The 18,213-nt window shown below is 57.3% G+C and overlaps 2 protein-coding genes across 3 annotated transcripts in view; one reads left to right on the top strand and one right to left on the bottom strand.

Moving 5' to 3' along the window:
- The window catches only part of DNASE1 (deoxyribonuclease 1), a 51,250-nt gene extending 49,947 nt beyond the window's left edge, over positions 1–1,303 (top strand). For both annotated transcript variants that reach the window (XM_059155040.1, XM_059155039.1), the window contains 4 exons: positions 93–205; positions 280–434; positions 695–791; positions 956–1,303. In XM_059155040.1, the coding sequence (XP_059011023.1) occupies positions 93–205; positions 280–434; positions 695–791; positions 956–1,009 (419 nt within the window). In that variant the 3' untranslated portion in view covers positions 1,010–1,303. The remainder of the gene's footprint in view (positions 1–92; positions 206–279; positions 435–694; positions 792–955) is intronic.
- The window catches only part of TRAP1 (TNF receptor associated protein 1), a 50,548-nt gene continuing 33,558 nt past the window's right edge, over positions 1,224–18,213 (bottom strand). The window contains exons 6-18 of the mRNA XM_059155041.1: positions 17,049–17,209; positions 15,812–15,921; positions 15,177–15,250; positions 14,282–14,437; positions 12,558–12,678; positions 12,090–12,159; positions 9,491–9,638; positions 7,535–7,720; positions 6,973–7,111; positions 6,308–6,393; positions 5,558–5,703; positions 1,782–1,854; positions 1,224–1,491 (exon numbers count right to left, since the gene is read on the bottom strand). Of these exons, the coding sequence (XP_059011024.1) occupies positions 1,390–1,491; positions 1,782–1,854; positions 5,558–5,703; positions 6,308–6,393; positions 6,973–7,111; positions 7,535–7,720; positions 9,491–9,638; positions 12,090–12,159; positions 12,558–12,678; positions 14,282–14,437; positions 15,177–15,250; positions 15,812–15,921; positions 17,049–17,209 (1,572 nt within the window). The 3' untranslated portion in view covers positions 1,224–1,389. The remainder of the gene's footprint in view (positions 1,492–1,781; positions 1,855–5,557; positions 5,704–6,307; positions 6,394–6,972; positions 7,112–7,534; positions 7,721–9,490; positions 9,639–12,089; positions 12,160–12,557; positions 12,679–14,281; positions 14,438–15,176; positions 15,251–15,811; positions 15,922–17,048; positions 17,210–18,213) is intronic.

The following is an 18,213-nucleotide window of genomic DNA, read 5'->3' as shown; positions in this document are numbered from 1 at the left end:
TGGTCTGAGGTTCAAGTCACTCAGGAAAACACCCCCTTGGGATGGGCTCGTGCCCCCTAACCCCGCCAGGGCTGAGCAGGAAATCTCCACAGAGGTCCAGGAGTTCGCCATTGTTCCCCTCCACGCGGCCCCCCTGGACGCAGTGGCAGAGATGGACTTGCTCTATGATGTCTACCTGGATGTTCGGCAGAAGTGGGACCTGGAGGTGAGTCCCCGGCCCCAGGCCCTGGGGGTATATGCTGTGTGCCCCCCGGCCAAGTGGCTGCCATCTCCTGCTAGGACATCATGCTCTTGGGCGACTTCAACGCTGGCTGCAGCTACGTGGCCCCCACCCAGTGGGCCTCCATCCGCCTGCGCACAAGCCCGGCCTTCCAGTGGCTGATCCCTGACACTGCGGACACCACGTCCACAGCCACGCACTGTGCCTACGACAGGTAGGCAGGGACGGATGGGGTCACCTCCAGGAACAGCCTTGACTCCTAGATTCAAGTTCCCAAAACCTAGGTCACTCACCCTCCTGCAGTCTGGGGCCCTAGCACCTGGGTTAGGGGAGGGGCTCCCAGTCCCTCAGCCCAGCAAGGGCCTGATGGACTCCCAACAGCCCCACTGCATGACCTTTCCCAGACTAAGAGATGGGGGTGGGGGGACGGATGGCCAGCCCTGGGGCTGACAGGGACCACCTTGTGCACGGCAGGATCGTGGTGGCCGGAACAGTGCTCCAACACGCCATCGTTCCAGACTCGGCTGCCCCCTTTGACTTCCAGGCTGCCTACGGCCTGAGCAACCAGCTGGTATGTGTCCTTCCCTTCAGCTCCCCTGGGGCTCTGGCCTGCACCCTGGGGACTTGCGGTTGTCTCTGCTCTGTGCACCGACAGAAAGCCGTGGGGGCCGAGCAGGCAATCCCATGTGCAGAGCTGGTCGTGCGCCCCCGTCCTCACTGGGCGCTTCCCCACAGGCCCAGGCCATCAGCGATCACTACCCAGTGGAGGTGACGCTGAAGAGGGTCTGACGTGAGCGGAGCCTGGGACGCAACCTCCCCCCACTACAGCTTTGCCTGTCCTCGTGCTCACGCATCGGGGCTGAGGACCTGCCCTGCACACGGCGTCGCGGGAGTGGCCTGGTCACACCCTCTGCCTCCGCGGTGTGGGGGGGGCTCGCGGCAACCCAGCGCCCTACCTACCCTCACAGTCCCAACACCCGTTCATCGCTTAGGTTAACACAGGTTTTTAAGTAAAAAATGCTTTTAAGTAAATAAAGCTCATAGCGGGTGTTGTCACAGGTGGCGGCACCTCCTTTCTCCGTGGCTGGTCTCAGCTGCCTCTTTCTCTATCACCTCCGCTGCAGCCCTAATCACTGCGGGGCGATGGGGCCCTTCACCCTGGCAGCCCCTCAGTGTCGCTCCAGGGCCTTGACAAGCAGGTGGTTGAGGCGGCCCACCATGGGGCGGAGGTCATCCACGAGTCCTGCGGCGATCATGGCATTCTCGTAGATCTGAGAGGGAGGGGAAGCCCGTCAGTGAGAGGACACGGCCCTGCGGGGGGTAGAGAGGAGGAGCACTACTCCTCCCAAGACGGGGCTTAGGAGCGCCTGGGTGGCTCAGTCGTTCAACTCAGGTCATGATGTCAGGGTCCTGGGCTCAAGCCCCACATCGGGCTCTCAAAATCTTCGCAAAAGAATGAAGCAGGGTTTTAGAGGCAAGAGGTGCCCCACTTCAACAGGCTACCCGGGCTCACAGAACAGGCGGCGGCTGCCATAGTTCTCTCAGACCTCCCAGGACGCACCTGATCCACCAGCAGCTGTGCCAGTTCCGGCTCGCTGTCCCGCAGCTGACTGAGCTTCCTGATCAGCGCGTGTCTGCGGCACAGAAAACACCAGAGTTAGTGCGAGGGCCTCTATGTTGTGAGGACTCTTCTGAGGTTGGGGTGATCTGAACCTTCAAAAAAGTATAGTAGAATGGTCCTAAGAAGAAAACGCAGATAATGTGAATTCCAGATGCTACACCAAGAAAAGCAGGAGAATTCAGAGATTTGATCTGCAAATATAGCAGGTACCAAAGTTAATATATGAACAAGACATTCGATATCAGAAACCCTACTTAATCCATACATTTAACAGATTACCTTAGTTCAGGTAACTGAGTAAGTTTGTAAGCACGGGGACAACAGCCCGGGAAGACCATGCCTAAGTGTTAAAGCGTATCTTAAGGCTGCAGTGATTGCACTGCGGGCTCTGAAAAGTGAAAAGCCAACATCAGGGGCCCTTGTGGAGGCCTCTTGATCGCAGGGTCCTGATCTTGCTTAATATAAACGTATTAATAAACTACAGCACTAAAACAAAAAATAGCATTTTGGGGTACCTTAGGGGACTCTGGGTTAAGTGTCTACCTTCAGCTCGGGTCCTGACTTTTGGGGGTCCTGGGATCGTGCTCTGCTCACTGGGGCGCCTGCCTCTCCCTCTGCCCCACCCCCTGCTCATGCTCCCTCTCTCGCTTGAAATAAAATCTTTGGAGAGTGTACAAGAGGGAGGGTAGCCGGCCAAACACCCAGAACACTGCTGGATTTCTAGTAGATTCCATAAATCAAAAGAAATACAATCATTTAGAAGAAGAAAATTTCAGGACTGCTGAAGCTGAGACAAAACACAGAGGTCAAAAAGGGAGACTGGAAACAGCATGAGGAGAGCATTTCTGCACAGGAGAAAACACCATAAATCCCATCTGACCTTACTCATATGCAACCTACATCAAAATTGGGAAGTTTTTGGTAAAACTGAAGGCGTTGAAGAAATTGAAGCGCGTCTAACTGCCACAGAGGACAGTGGGAATCCGCCAGCATGGGCGGGGACGCTGCCCTGAGACGCAGCGGCCCATCTCAGAGCACCGTGTCTGGCAGAACTGCTCCAAGGCCGCCGGCAAACGCGCGCCCCTAATGTGGGCCAACGGGAGACCAGGGTGCAAGGGAAAGGTGGCTGTGAGTTCCTTTGGTTCTTCCCATTTCTGGACCAGATGAACATGTTACCAATTTTAAAAGCAACTGAAATTTCAAAATAGTCTCTGGCAACAGAAACGAGCACCTGGGACAGCCACCCCACAGCACCATTCTTGGGCTGCCACGAAGGCCAGTCCGCGGGGACCAGCCACAAGCCACGTCCAGTCTCACCCGCTGACTCCGTGTCTAGTCATCCGGCTCACGAAGCGGAAAAGGAGCCTCCTTCCTCTCCCCAGCAATCTAAACAAAATTTTATGATTATAAAACAACATGAAAAAAAGTTATGATAATTAAAAATAGTAAAGCACACAGCGCTGCCTGGATGGCTCCGTGGGTTGAGCGTCCAGCTCTTGGTTTCTGCCCAGGTCATGATCTCAGGATTACGGAATCGAGCCCCGTATCTTACTCTGTGCTCCACAGAGCCTGCCTCAGGTTCCCTCGCCCGCCCTCCTCTGCCACTCTCATGCTCTCCGAATCTTAACAAACAAAAAAAAAAACGTATACAACAACTTAAGACCAGAATCCAGGAAAAAAAAATATATTTTAATATATATTATATATATTTACATATATATTTACTTAGTATAGTAAGTATATATACTCTAAGCCTAGAGAGGTTTGCTTTTTGCTATTTTCTAACATTTTGATAACTTGGCACAATTTCATTTAAAAATTACTGTTGGGACGCCTGGGTGGCTCAGTCGGTTAAGCAGCCAAAATTGTTGGTTTGGGCTCAGGTCATAATCTCAGTGTCATGGTATCGAGCCCCAGTGCTCAACGTCGGCTGGAGATTTCCTCTCCCTCTGTCCCTACCTCCACCACGTACTCCCTCTCTGTAAAATAAAATAAATCTTATGAAATCACTGGGTACAAAATCCCCCCAAAAGTTTTCACATACAGCTGCAAGTTAGAAGATGAAATTTCAGGGCACCTGGATGACTTGGTTGTTAACCTTACCTGCCAGGGTCCTGGGATCGAGCCCCACATCGTGCTCTCTGCTCGATGGGGCCTGCTTCTCCCTCCCACTCCCCCTGCTTGTGTTCCCTCTCTCTCAAATACCAAAAAAGGGGGGGGGGACACCAAAATAAACAGATTTAGCATGTTCAGGGATGAGAGAATAGACATACAGATGCCAATTCATTCAAAATTGACTTGGAATCTCAATCAAAAGCTGAACTGTGCGCGCGCGTGTAACCTGTCAGGCCGCCTCGTACAGCGCAGATGTGCAGGAGGGAAGATACCCTTCAAGGGAACTAAGGGGAAGGTCACTGAACACAGACCTGCGGGGAAGACCGTGCCCTGTGGCCATTGGACAGAGCCGTCCAGGCGGGTCAGCAGGGAGAGGACAGGCATGAGCGGCTCAGGTGTTCATGTGGAGCGAGATACAATGACTCTTACATCCCAAACCAATTAGAGATGGACTAAAACCAGCCCCAAAGCCAAAACATTAAAACTTTTAGACAGAAATGTTAGGAGAATACATTCAAGACCCGGATGAGAAAGATTTCTCAACAAGACCTAGAAAAGCACCAAATACAGACCTGTAGCACGGGGGGTTCGCAAAGTGGGCAAAGGGGTCGCAGGGCTCAGACTCCGCTGTACGCTCACGGGATGAGCAGGACCGCACAGTGACGGGGTAAAGGACATCGTGGCAAGCACGTGGTCGTGTCCGTAAATGTCAAATCATTGCTGTGTGTCTAAAACTGACCCCGTATGTCAACCAGACTTCACATTAACGAGTTTTTCTTTTTTTAATAATGACTTCATTAAAATTAAGAACTCCTCAGAACACTTCTTCAGGCAGATGAAAAGACTGGAAGATGCAACTGAGAAAGCGCAAACTACAAGAACAACAGGACAAAGGACAGTCTCGGGCGTGTCATCAGAAACCCAAGCTGAAGGACATGGCGCGCAGGGCCGGGGGCCTCCCATGCCAGCTGCATGCAGCAGCAGCAGCGTCTCCTCACCCCACAGAGGCCACCGGGGCAAGTGAGCCTCAGGCAAACATGGGCAGGGCCAGACAGGACACAGTGGTCCGAGCAACCGTCCGAGCAGCCCCCAATTGAGAACGACCCCCAAGTCGAACAGGAAAGGCTGCATCACGGCGTAGAGGCAGAGCCCTGCCTGTTACTCCGCCCGGACACGAACGCCCGCCCGCTCCTCCGGCCACCGTCCGCTGAGAAGTGAAGGAGGCACGACCTCAGAAGCACATGCCTGGGGACACCACTGACAGGCCACCCAGAGCTGTGTCCAGGACACACGACAGACTAGAGCACAGTGAGGATCTCTTAAGTCTCTACAGTGAGGGCTGTGGGGCGGCTGAGGAGGGACAGGCCACACCAGGATAGCAGGACACGGGGGCATCCAGCCGCCAGCACTGCGGTGTTCTAAAACCTCCCACGGGGGCCGGGGGGTGGGGGGATAAACAATGTAGTTGGATCCCACAGCTGGTACCTGTAGTTTTCAAACCACCCGGAAGCCCTCTGCCCTTGGTAGGTGTCAGGCGTGAGCGGCATCACTGCGCAGGGACAAGTCATGGGTGCCCTGGGTCCACGGCGCCGGGAGCCTACCTGGGGTTGATCTCCAGTGTGGGCTGCAGCAGCTGAGCGCGCTCCTCCTGGCTCTTGGCCAGCTGCTGCATGCGCAGGAAGTGCCGGGCGGCCCCCATCTCCAGCACAGTGATCATGGCGGGGTGGGTGTCCAGTCGCAGAGTCACCTACAAGCAAGGCCGGGGACCGGGTGAGGGCACAGCGGGAGGTAGGGGGGCCCCCCGGGTTGTAGGGCCTTGACCGGGTCAGAAGCTTCCCCAGGGGACAGCAGAGAATGCAGGTCTCTGGGGACACCCTCCCCGCCGCCCCGCACCACTGAGAATGGAGCGGGAACTACGGCCATATCAAGTTCCCAGGACAGAATCCTGAATGGGGACTCCCTCCTCCCGTGTCTCTCACAGCCCCCGGTTTCTCATGTATCAATGGCTGTCCTAGGGCCATCCTGCCTGGCTGCCCACGCCCCTTGGCCTCACGGAGGCCACTGACGTCCTATGACTGTGGGGAACCCTGCAGGCCCACCCACCCCGATGGGCTGAGCCCCCTTCCTGCAGACCACGCTCTCACCAGCCCTGCCCAAGACGCTCCCAGGGGACTTGGCGTCCTCCGGCGCGCTGCCTCCCCCACGTGTACGCAGGCCCTGGGAGGAGCAGCAACATGCCCGTCCCCAAGCCAGACCCTGGTGTCCCCCGCCACCAGAGAGCGCACAGGAGGCCAGCCACTCAACCAGCAGCTGTGGGGTCACGGAGGTGGCCCATCTCTCCAAGTCCTCACCTTCACATTGGTGACACGTGACCCCAGCGCGTTTCTCATCCAAGCCATCAGGTCCTCTGTCTCCTTCTCTGACAGGCGGTCACCGGCTACGGGGAGCAGAAGGGAGGGAGCCCTGAGCTGCTACGGGCAGCCCCACCCCCTGCGATGGTCCCAGGTCCTGAAACACTTCTGCCCCGCTGCGGGCTGCAGGAAGGCTCCCTCCAGCCCCTGCTGGCCACCAGCACAAGGACAGAAGCTTCCCAAGAAGCTCTTCACCTAAGGGCGAGCAGCTAGAACGACCTCACAGAGGACTCTCCTGGGGGCGCGGGGCTGGCTGAGCCGGCAGAGCACGCAATTCGTGCTCTCAGGGTCACAAGTCCCAGCACCACGGTGGATGCGGTGCCTACTTTAAAGAAAGGACACTTTCAGTTGCCTGAGACTCGTGGAATTTTGTAGGAGTTTTCTCAGAAGGATGATTTCTCATTCTCTCAGGAAGCCATGCTGGACGGGGCATGGGAGGGGTCCTGGGATCTAAACGGAAGCGGCTCCCGACGGCTGCTTCTGTGCAGGCTGGGGACCCCGGACACAAAGAAGCAAGGAGGACCCCACGTCCACAGCCCCTGGGCCTGCCTCCCCACGCACCCGGCCACCGCCCATGCCTGGGCCCAGACAGAAGGAGAGCTGACCTGGGTCCCCGGCCTCCAACTTCTCCTCCTTGTAGTGGTCAACAACGATGTCTGTCTCCACGGAGATCAGCTTCTTCCTGTCGAACTCGCGGAGGTGCAGCAGAGTCAGCTCATCAAACTGCTCGTAGCAGAACAGAACCTACGAGGGCCGGAGGATGCGGCGTTGGGCCTGGGAACCTCTGACCGGGACTGGGGAGGGGGCGCAGGAGGTGCGGGCGGGGTCTCACATCCAGAAAGGCCACACCGGAGACCCTGGGGCCTCCTGAGCCGCACAGATAAAGAGGTTCACTAGACGGCCCTGAGAGGAGCCCGGGCTCTCTCAGAGCAGCAGGAACAACGACTCCACCAAACAACAACAACGAACCCACGTCACCCCCAGAGACACGCAAATCAACAGCAGCTCAGCTGGGCCTCCGGGCACCCAGACGTCACCTTGCGCTGCTTGGTCGTCCAATGTCCCGGGGCCCATTCGGAGCCCATCCAGCCACTGTCTCTCAAGCAGAAGACCCTCCTTCGGGCACTCAGACACCGGCAGTCCGGCCCTGGCCCATAGCACACCCACCTCCATGTTTTTCTGCTTCACAGCTTCGTAGTAGGGCGAGTGCTCGGCCAGCTGCCGGCTGGGGGCGCACAGGTAGTAGATGGTGCGGCTGCCGGGCTGCATGCGGCTGGCGTAGTCCGGGAGGCTCGTCAGCTGCCCGGCGGGCAGGGCCGAGGACTCGTACCGCAGCAGCTTCGCGATCTCCTCCTGCGGACAAAGGCCAGCTCGCTTGTTCCGGGTCCTGCCCTGAAGGCCTCCCAACTGCCTGCCACATACCTCGGAAGCCTGTGGCTACGGGAAGGGCTCTGGCCGGCCTCACCCCCGCCTGCCGGGCCCAGGGCTGGCGCTTAGCCCCTGGGGGGCTGCGGGGGCTCTGGTGATATCCGTCAAGTCCCCCATCGAAAGTCTAGGGAACCCTGCAGAGAACCTTCACCCCAGGTGGTCCAGGTGCCTGGGGAGAGGGGTTCTCCAGTCTTGTGCTAGGAGTGACCAGACACGTCTGTGGCAGACTTGCCCAACCCAGCATCCTCCATTCCAGTCACTGACCCTGCCTCTTGGGCACACGAACGCGGTGCAGAGGCCACATTCGCAGGCTTCCCCACAGCACAGACTAGCCCAAGGAGGGGTCCGGACGACAGCGGGCGTGTACTGAAGGTGGGGGGGTCTGTCCTCCTCCTCCCTGTCTGCTGAAGTCAGCGGGCCTGCTGGTGTCCTATTCTCTCAACGTGGGAGGTGCCTGCTAAGGACTGAGGAGCGACAACAAGCTGCGTGCGGCCTAGGTCCCTGAGGCCACCAGCCCAGATGTGACTTGGGACCTAAACTGCCTAGTCTACACCACTGACTTCTCGATTATCTAGCACAGACATGCTAGAGGGGGACACAAGGAAGACGGGAGCCTGTTCAGGGGCGATGTGCGATGAAACAGCATGACAGGGCTGCAAATGCCACACGTGCTGTTTACCAGAAACATGTCACTGGCAGCACACAGACGTTCAGACAGGTCCGCACCAGGAGTCGGGGGGTGGTGAGGGCGTCCTGCCACCAGCCAGCAGCAAGGACGGCCCGAGGCCCAAGCCCCACGGCCTGAAGAACCCCCTGGGGAACCCCAGACTTCGGTCGTGTCCTTCCTCACCTCCTGCTGTTCTGGTGCAGAAGATGAAATCCCAGCCCTGCTTAATGGTAATGGGTGTCTTTTTGGGAGGATGAGAATGTTCTGGAACTGGATGGTCATGGTTGCATTACTTGTGAACATATGGCCACTGAATAGCTCACTAAACTGTTGACCTTTTGATGAATTTGGGGGCAGCTGGGTGGCTCAGTCAGTTAAGAGTCTGCCTTTGGCTCAGGTCATGATCCCAGGGTCCTGGGATCAAGCCCCGCGTCAGGCTCTCTGCTCAGCAGAAAGCCTACTTCCCCCCACACCGCCTGCCTCCCTGCCTACTTGTGCTGTCAAATAAATAGAATCTTAAAATAAATAAATAAATAAATAAATGGGTGAATTTTATGGTATATGAATTATATGACAATTTAAAACTGGCCAGAAAATGTTTATGAGATGATTAAAGCATTTTTAAGTAATTAAACTGAACTCTGGCCCCAGGGACACTGCATTAAAGGATTTCTACCAATCACAAACGCCCTGAACGCCCTTCCCACCACGAGAAACAGGCACCTTGCCCTGTCCCCTGTCTTATGTGATCTCCAGAGCACCCCAAACTCTTGTGGGAGGAGACCATGCACGCCCACCTCCTTCCAGCATTAGGCCGGGAAGATTCTGGCGCTACATGACATCATAAGGACGCTTGGAAGCGGTGCCAGGCCTGCTGCGTCCCGTGACGGAGGCCTGGAGGCCAAATGCTGCCTTAGCGATCCCTGCACAGCACCCCACTAGGCCATACTCATGTCCCAGGAGGCTCAGCTTTCGGGCCTCCACGGAGCGTGGCAGCCCAGAGAAAGGCCCAGAAACCCGTATCATACCTTGACTTCCTGCTCAGCGGTGGTCACGATGCCCTCCCTCATGAACAAGCCATAATCTTCAAAAAACTTGGCATATTTTTCGGCATCTTTTTTACTCTGGTCAATGAAGAATTTTATTAGCCTCTGCTGTAGAAGGTCCCGGAGTTTCCTGCAGAACAGAAATGCATTTATCCCACAGAAACAACTTCTAAGATCAGAATGGCAGGAAAAACATTCATTCCCACTAATAATCACAGAAGTGAAAATAACACCATCTTGATAAAACTAAAAAACACGAAGCAAAAATAAAGGGGGCCCCCGACAAACCCCAGTTGGGGAGACATGCCCCTGAGAGGCAGGAATGAGAACTGACCCCCTGTGGGGGCCATGGTCTCCGTTCCCACTGCAGATCGCACCTGAGCCCAAGGTCAGCAAGCTCTACGGACTGGCTCTCCGCGGGGGCGCACAGAACAGCCCCCGTGCTCAATGGGGAAGACCAGGCTAAAGGAATATAAAAAGCTGCCGGGCCAATCATCACATCCTCTACCGGTTCTTAAGGACATGGGAAAGTACCTCACGCTGGAAAGATGAGCAGACAAATCCCAACACGGAGAGACCGCGGGGTGCGTGTGCGCCAAGCCTGTCCCCACAACCACCTGCGCACTGCAGTGTGTCTCTGGAGATTGCCGGGCACTGCAGCCACCAGGGCTGACACGGAGCACGCTACAGACACAACCAGCTGTACAAAACTCAGACTTTGGGGGGATTGGGGTGTTTACTGTGGCATTACAGAGTGACATAAAATTATAAGCAGCTTCATTAGTGGAATTATGGGTATTCTCATTTCCTTGCCAATATTTTGCTCTTCTTTTACAAAAGCAGTATTACCATGTGTTTCTATAATAACGCAGGATAGGGGGCCAACGGTCTCATGTTCTCCTAAGCCCTCCCTCTTTGCTCTTGTCCCCAACCTCTCAGTCCCTCAGGCCAAGGGCAGAACAGAACAGCACCCACACCCAGGGTGGGGCAGCCACAGTGGCTAGGACCGGACATGGAGCCCCAGGAGGGTGATCACGCAGCCCAGTGTGGAAGGTCAGAGCCCACCACGTGCGGGGGGCACGAGCACAAGGGGAGGGCAGCAGCCACGGCATGGTGGGGAACTGGTCCATGCTCCAGGTTAGGGGTGACAAGAAGCCAATGGCTTATGGTTAAAGACAGCAGCACACGTGGCAAGAGTCAAGACCAATGTCCCAGTGGTGCCGGCAGGTCATCAGAGAGGTCACCAGACACAGAGGCAAGCCGGTGTAGACGCGCACACATGCACACAGACTTCCTGGATTCCTCAGCTGACCGCTAAGAGGCCTGCGAGAAAGGACACCCCAGCTGCATTGGCAGCCCTAGGGCCCAGATCCTGGCTCCTTGCCACCACGCTCCAATCAAAGGAACCAGGGCATCTTCACAGAGTCAGTGGTCCTGGGGTCAGGGCAAGACGGAGGCGCAACACAAGGAAAGCCTGGACTGTCTTGGGCCAGGAGCGACGACGCTGAAAGCAGGGCGCGGGCGCATCCAAGGGCAGGGGGCCCATCTGGGCAGGCTCCTTCCTGCTGCCCACAGTCGGGGCATCGAGACGCATGAGGACAAGAACACATCAGAAACCACAAACAAAATGGGTCATCGGTTCCTACAAATAAATTTCAGGTATTTAAAAATGAACACATACTACAACAAATATACACGGAAAGTCCGAGGAAGCAGGGCACTTAGGGGGCTCAGCCGGTTGGATATCTGCCTGTGGCTCGGTTGTGCTGTCAGGGTCCTGGGATCGAGCCCCATGTTGAGCTCCGTACTTGGTGGGGAGTTTGCTTCCCTCTGCCCCTGCTTGTGCTCCCTGGCTCTCTCTCAAAAAAATAAAAACTTAAAAACAGTTTGATGAAGCGACCAGCGGTTCACACGGCTGCAAAATACCACCCCCACGTATGCCGGCTGAATTCCAAAGGGGAAGGACTAAAGTGACACAGACACCTGGCAGACACCCTTCATCACGTGCCACCTGAACTTCCCCAGCAACGGGACGACAACGCCGAAGTCAGGCCCCACGTGCCCGGCTGCGGTCACTGTGCAGCTCCTGCCCCTGGTAACACACGGATTCAAGTCCAGGTGCACCAGTGACCGGCCTCACTGGTCTGGGACTGTTCCTGCAACCATGACCTGGTGGCGCCCCCTCAAAAGACAACTGAGGCTGCCCGGGAAAGGTCACGGTCAGTCAGGTGAGCGCCAGCACTCAGGAGCCAGGAGCTATTGCTACAGTCAGGGTGGGGAGCTGAGAAACGCAGCCACCTCCGCCCACAGGAATTCCAAAGCGACGTGACGTCTCTGAGAGATGAGCGCCTTCACGCTCTCCGTGACCTTCCTGGACCACGATCAGATCCTTCCTAACCGTCGTCCTCTGCCTTCTCTACCTCACAGGCGGCGTGCCTGGCATCTCCCCAGCATGTTCCAAATGGGGGTGCATCTCCCCACACACAGTCCCCCAGGCCCGGGCCTACCGCAGCACCGCAGCACCACACCCTGCCGGGACCCTTGGGGGCAGAGGGGGACAGCCCCCTCGCCGGCGGCTCACCTGATGAGCGCACTCTCCTGCAGGAGCTCCCGACTGAGGTTCAGGGGGATGTCCTCGCTGTCCACCACGCCTGCGCGAGACACCGGCCGTCAGGACGCTCGCAGGCCCGTGGCTCTGCCTGGCCCTCACTGCACATCCCTCCGCCTCCCCGCCTGTCATTGAGACCACACGTGGGTGACAGCAAACTGGCAAAGGACACGGAGGGGAGGATCAGTGGGGCAACACCTCCTGGCCCCCAAATCCTGCTGATGTCTGAGGCAGACGCACACAGCCTGGTCACAGCAGCATGACCAGAGCGGCCAGCGGGAAGCTCCCGGGGAATGGGGCTGAGCAGCCTCCCACGGCTGCTCAGCACCGGACCCCGCACCCACGGCAGACGAGCGCCCCCCACCCTCACCGGGAGCCGCGCAGTCCCTGGCCAGCAGCACAGCGGCCCACTCGGCGGAGCTTGGCCACGGAGCCCTGTACCTCGAATGAAGCGCAGCCACTTGGGCAGGATGTCAGTGGCCTTGGTCTGGATGAGGACCTTGCGGCTGTAGAGCGCGATGCTGGACCCCAACTCCCGGCTCACATCAAACATGGATGGTTTCTGGGGGCGAGGAGAGAGCAGAGTTGGGGAGTTCTGGGGACGACGCTGAGAACCACCCCTTCCTACGGTGGTCTGCGCCGGGGAGCTGTGGGGCGCGTGCGAGGATGCAGAAGGAAGAGAGGTCAGAAGCCAGAAGCCCAGGGAGGAGCCCTACATGCTCTCGGCAGGGGGAGCAGGGAGTGGGGCTTCCCCGGGCAGCTGCAGCACCCGCCCCTTCCTCCTGGAGGACACTGACGGCAAAGTGCATGTCCCTGTGAGCAGGGCCAAACCCACTGCGGCCAGGGACCAGACACCGCCCACGGGAAAATCCATCTCATCATCAGGCTGGTGTAGGCCCCAGAACGGCTTGTCCACTTCGTTTTCAGTTATTTATTTTTCAAATGTTATTTATTTATTTGTTTGAGGAGGGAGGGGCAAAGGGAGAGGGAAACAGAATCCCACGACACATGAGATTACAACCCCAGCCAAAACCAAGAGTCAGATGCTTAACCGACTGACCCGCCAGGCACCCAACTTATATGCTTTTATTTTTCAACTTGTACACTTTTAAATGGCTGTGAAAGCAGACAAAGGTTTCTTATGTCAAAAATACGTGAAATCCATGGGGTGCCTGGGTGGCTCAGTGGGTTAAAGTCTCTGCCTTTGGCTCAGGTCATGATCCCAGGGTCCTGGGATTGGCCCCTGCATGGGGCTCTCTGCTTAGCAGGGAGCCCGCTTCCCTCTCTCTGCCTACTTGTGATCTCTGTCAAATAAATAAATAAAATCTTTGGGAAAAAAAAAAATTGTGAAATCCAAATTGCCGAGTCTGCAGTTTCTTAGAACGCAGCTGGGCTCCTCTGCAGCCTCTGGGCGTCCCTGCTCCGGGGGCAGGGCTCCAGGACGTGTGTGGCCTGTGAAGCCTGAACTAGTCACAATCGTCCCCTAAGCCCTGCTCTAAGCCTGCAGCCTGCACGCACACCACACTGGGACCCGCTGAAATGGGAACTCTGACTCAGGAGGTCCCGGGGGCACTGAGGTTCTGCAGTCCTAACGAGCCCCCGGACACGCTGGCACCGGCGTGCACAACTCAGCAGCGAGGGTCTCACTTTCCAAAAGGGGGAGCCACGGGGCGTTACAAGGGCGGCAATCAGAAAAGGCCAGGAACCTCTTCCAACCCCGGAGCAGGCTTTCCTGTTGCAGGACTCATCAGAGCCTTCGCCATGCAGCTGAGCTGGGGATCTTAGAGGCCAGGCACAAGTACGGAGTGCCCACCAATGCATCAGAGCACCACAGAGCCCCATGTGGCCCCGTGGCTCGGGGGCGCACCCACATGTTGCCCTGAGGGACTCCCCGTGGCTCTATGACAGCCAGGCCTACGTGCCTGCACATCTCTGCTCTACCCCAAGACGGCACGTGGGACCCCCCTCACCTAAAAACCCTGCTCCCCTAACCGGAGACAGGAATTTTGCTTTTATTCGGATGCTACCAAGTTAATTCTTGGGATGTCCATACTGCTCTGTCCCCACTCAGGGCCAGTGCTCCCCGCGCCCTGGGGGAGGCCCGCCCGCACCCCATAGAGCAGCAGCCCTGGACCGGCAGCCGTGCCCCCGCCGCTGGGCCTCACCGTGTCAGGCACATAGAAGACACTCCGGATGTTGAGAGGCGCGTCCGTCCTGTAGTGCAGCGTATAGCGGGGCTTGTCATGGGCCTGAGCCACGTAGCGGTAGAACTCCTCGTGCTGCCACTCACCCACGTCCTTGGGGTCCATCATCCAGACGGCCTGGAAAAGGGGACACAGGAGGACGCAGAGGCTCAGCGGTGCCCTCCCCACAGAGCTGGACCGTGGAAGCTGGCCCAAGTGCTGGCAAGTGCACCCGCAGATGACGCAAGGCCCAGCCCATGGGACAGAGCAGGGCGGTGGGCTTGGGGGCAAGCCCCCGCCCCCGACTCAAGCATGGGGAGGAAGGGGTGTTCCACAAAGACGCACAAGAGGCTCAAAAACAAGGGCCCCCTCCCAGGACAGGGGGTCTGGAAAGGCCAGCCCAGAGGTGCCACGTGCCTGGGGTACATCACAAATACGACAACTGAACGGACAAAGAAACATGTCTAGCCACGGACTGCGACTCTGCCGTAAAAGGAACGGAGAACTGACATGGGCTCCGGTGTGGATGAACCTCAGAACCGTTACGGTGAGAAGCCAGACACAAAAGTCTCGGTGTCTGATTCCACTGATGTGACATGTCGGGGGCAAGGGGAGGAGAGATAGGAGGCGACTACTAATGCAGGCAGATTCCTTTCTGGGGTGAGAACATTCTAGAAGAGACTATGGCTTTGTGAACACATGAAGGACGGCCAAACTGCACGTGGTGCATGTGGACAGGACACAGAAGGGTCGGGACCTGGCCTTCCACAAGGGACCCCCGCGCTGGGCCTCTGCCAGCGCCACTCAGCCCTGACCCTGCAATGTACCAACCACTCCCCACAGCCACCTGAGCCCGCCAGGCAGCTGAGGGTCTCACCTGCAGGGTGTTCATGCGCCTGCCGTTGAGGTACAAGGGGAAGCTGACGAAGTTACTGTACTTTGTCACCACATCTTGAAAAGACAAAAAACACACGCCAACAATGAATACAGGAAGCTTCCGGATACACAAGCGCTCTGGAAGTGATGCAACACGCCAGACGGCTTCGGGCCAGTGGTTTCACGGGTGCGAAGCCAGGCCACAGTAGGGTGACCAGAACTCTTACAAGAACCAGGGATCTGAGGCCCCAGCCACCACGAGCCACCACGAACCCCCACGCTTTCTTGGTGGCTGACATATGGGAGGTTAATGGTGAATCCTGGAAACCCTCGGCACCTTGGATAAGCACCCGTTCAGCCCCAGCTGAGAAGCCCACCGCGAGGAAGCCCCGCTCTTGTTCTCCGCGAAGCGGGCACAGGCCAAACCCCGGGAAGCATCTTACAACCCAGGGCCTGGGGCGGGGGGTCGACGGGGAAAGCACCGCATGCAACCACCAAGAGTGGAAGACAGAACCCAACCCACAGCGCCAGCAGGCCCGGCCTCCCACGGCCGCATGGAGCCAGCCAGCACAGGCAACCAGCCCGAGCGGCGCCCTAACCACTGCACCTCCCCCAACCGCCCAGGCTCCAGCTCGCCTCGGACGCAGGCCTCGCTGGCAAACTCCTTGCTGTCCGGCCTGAGGTGCAGGATGATCTTGGTCCCGGTTCTCACTCCCGAGGCTTCAGCGATTTCAAACACCCCAGACCTAAGATGTGGGAAAGAGAAAGCCAGCTGCACACAGTGAGGCTGACGGGTCCTCCACCGCACGTCCAGTCACTCTTCCTGGGACTGTCGCAAGCAGGGCCCAAGCCCACCCGCAGAGACAAACCTAAGCGCCACCGCTTCTGAGCCCAGCTGAGCCCCCGGCTGCTGCGTCTCTACCAGGGAGCGTGGCCGCAGGGTGTGGCTCCCCCATCATGTGTCACCTCGTGGGCTCTAGGGTCACCCAAGGTGGTCCCAATGCCGAAAAGAAAGAGCAGATGCCCAGGGACCGCCCCTAACTCAAACTAAGCCCCCTCAACCCCGTGTTTCTGAACCTCAGGCAGAGAAACCATTTTCAGAGAAGAGAGGGGGACGCACCCCCAGAAGTGCCTTGTCAAACCCTGGCCCATCTCCTCTGATCGCCGCCTTCTCAGAATTAAACAGAAATGGCAGTTCTGCCTGAGGGAGACGGGCTGGGTCCGAAAGAGCCCCTCTTGTGTGCGCCACCGGAGCCCCACCGCAGACAGTAGACTCTACCGGGAAAGGACTTGGAATGAAGGTTTGAGCCTATTGAAGTGCAAGCCTCCATTTGGCCAAGGTCCAATTCTCCTCAGAGCTTCAAGATTCTTCCCGAACATCCACCCAGCAACCCTGAGAGCCTCGGCCCCCAAGCAGGCGGAACAAGCGAGCCTCTATAAAAGGCCACTCCTCGGGCCTGAGCTGGCAGGGGAGGCGCGGGCAGGCCCATGAGCCAAACCCAGGAACTCCCACAGAACGGAGTCCAGCGAGGCCGCCCTGGAGCAGAGGATGCCTGGTACCCACCTGGTCCTAAGGCCAGCAACTCTCAAAGGAGCCCCACCTGGCACAGGCCACACTCCAGAGCACAAGGATGAGGGACAGAAGGCATGGGCCATCTGCAGGGGAGAGAGTAACCGGCTGCCCAAAGAGTGCAGTTCCGGCTTCACACAGGAAGCCCAGGAAGGCGCAATGGCACACCATCAGGAGACTCTTACTTTCCAAGTGAAGTGCTGATACCCCAGCTGATTCGTGCAGTGCGCATCAGGTGCGCCCAGCCGTGGCGGCCCCAGGGAGCTCCCTATGTGTGACGTGAGCCTGCTCTCATTTACTCACCCATCTGAGAGCCACTGGTAACCGGGGCTGCCCGGGTCCACTGAGCGGGAGTAGACCTCCACTCTGTCCGCCACCATGAAAGCAGAGTAGAACCCCACTCCGAACTGGCCAATGATCTTGCTGCTGGCCTCCACGTGGCTCTGCAGCGCATCCAGAAAGGCCTGTGGTAGCAAAGGCTGGTCAGACGGAGGGCAGCCCCTCCCCCCGGCAGAAGAGATGTGACTCCGTGTCCGTCCCCCTAGTGCTGGTGACCAGCCTGGAGAGCCCCAGCTGGGCAGCAGGGGGACTGGGTCTGTATCTGACTCGGAGCACGTAAGCCTGCCTATTGGCAGCAGGCCTGCCAGCCACACTCCCCGGTCGTTGGGGTGGCAGTCTGAGCAGGCAGGGCATGGAAAGAGAGACCCCCCTGCAGTTCTCCTGAATACGTCTTCTGGGGTCTCCCAGATTCCAAGCTTCAAGGTTAAACGGAATATACTACATTCACGCTCGATATGGTATCAGAAGGTGCTTAATTTCTGTGACTCATATTTATCAAAGTTTCTAAGATTAAAAATGCAGTAAAACACACATACTTGTTGCTACGACGCCGTCTGCGATGACAAAAGTGTTCTAAGTGGCCCAAAAGGGTGGCTGCGGACCACATCTGGGTACCGAGCACTCACACTGGGGCTGGTGTGCCCGAGGAGCCAAGTTTTAAATTACATTTAATGTAAATTCAAACAGGGGCACCTGGGTGGCTCAGTGGGTTAGGCCGCTGCCTTCGGCTCAGGTCATGATCTCAGGGCCCTGGGATCGAGTCCCATGTCGGGCTCTCCGCTCAGCAGGGAGCCTGCTTCCCTCTCTCTCTCTCTCTGCCTGCCTCTCTGCCTACTTGTGATCTCTCTCTATCAAATAAATAAATAAAAATCTTTAAAAAAAAAAAAAATGTAAATTCAAACAGGCAGGTGTAGCTGGTGGCTAATGTATGCGACAGCACAGACTTTCCTTGACAGAAACAGAATCACAATGGCGGGGAAGAACAGTCATGGCAACGTACTTTCTTAAAGGCAGAATTTCTGCAAGTCACTTCGGACCCAGGATTAGACCATTTCAAGTGCTTCTGTCATTTTGTGGTACCATTTTAGGCCGCACATAGGCCCACAAAACCAAGGAGAGACATACAGGC

This window comes from Mustela lutreola, chromosome 17, assembly GCF_030435805.1.
Source record: "Mustela lutreola isolate mMusLut2 chromosome 17, mMusLut2.pri, whole genome shotgun sequence".
Taxonomy (NCBI): Eukaryota; Metazoa; Chordata; class Mammalia; order Carnivora; family Mustelidae; genus Mustela; species Mustela lutreola.
The sequence above is the reverse complement of the archived record's forward strand: the minus strand, read 5'-3'. Positions and strand labels throughout refer to the sequence as shown.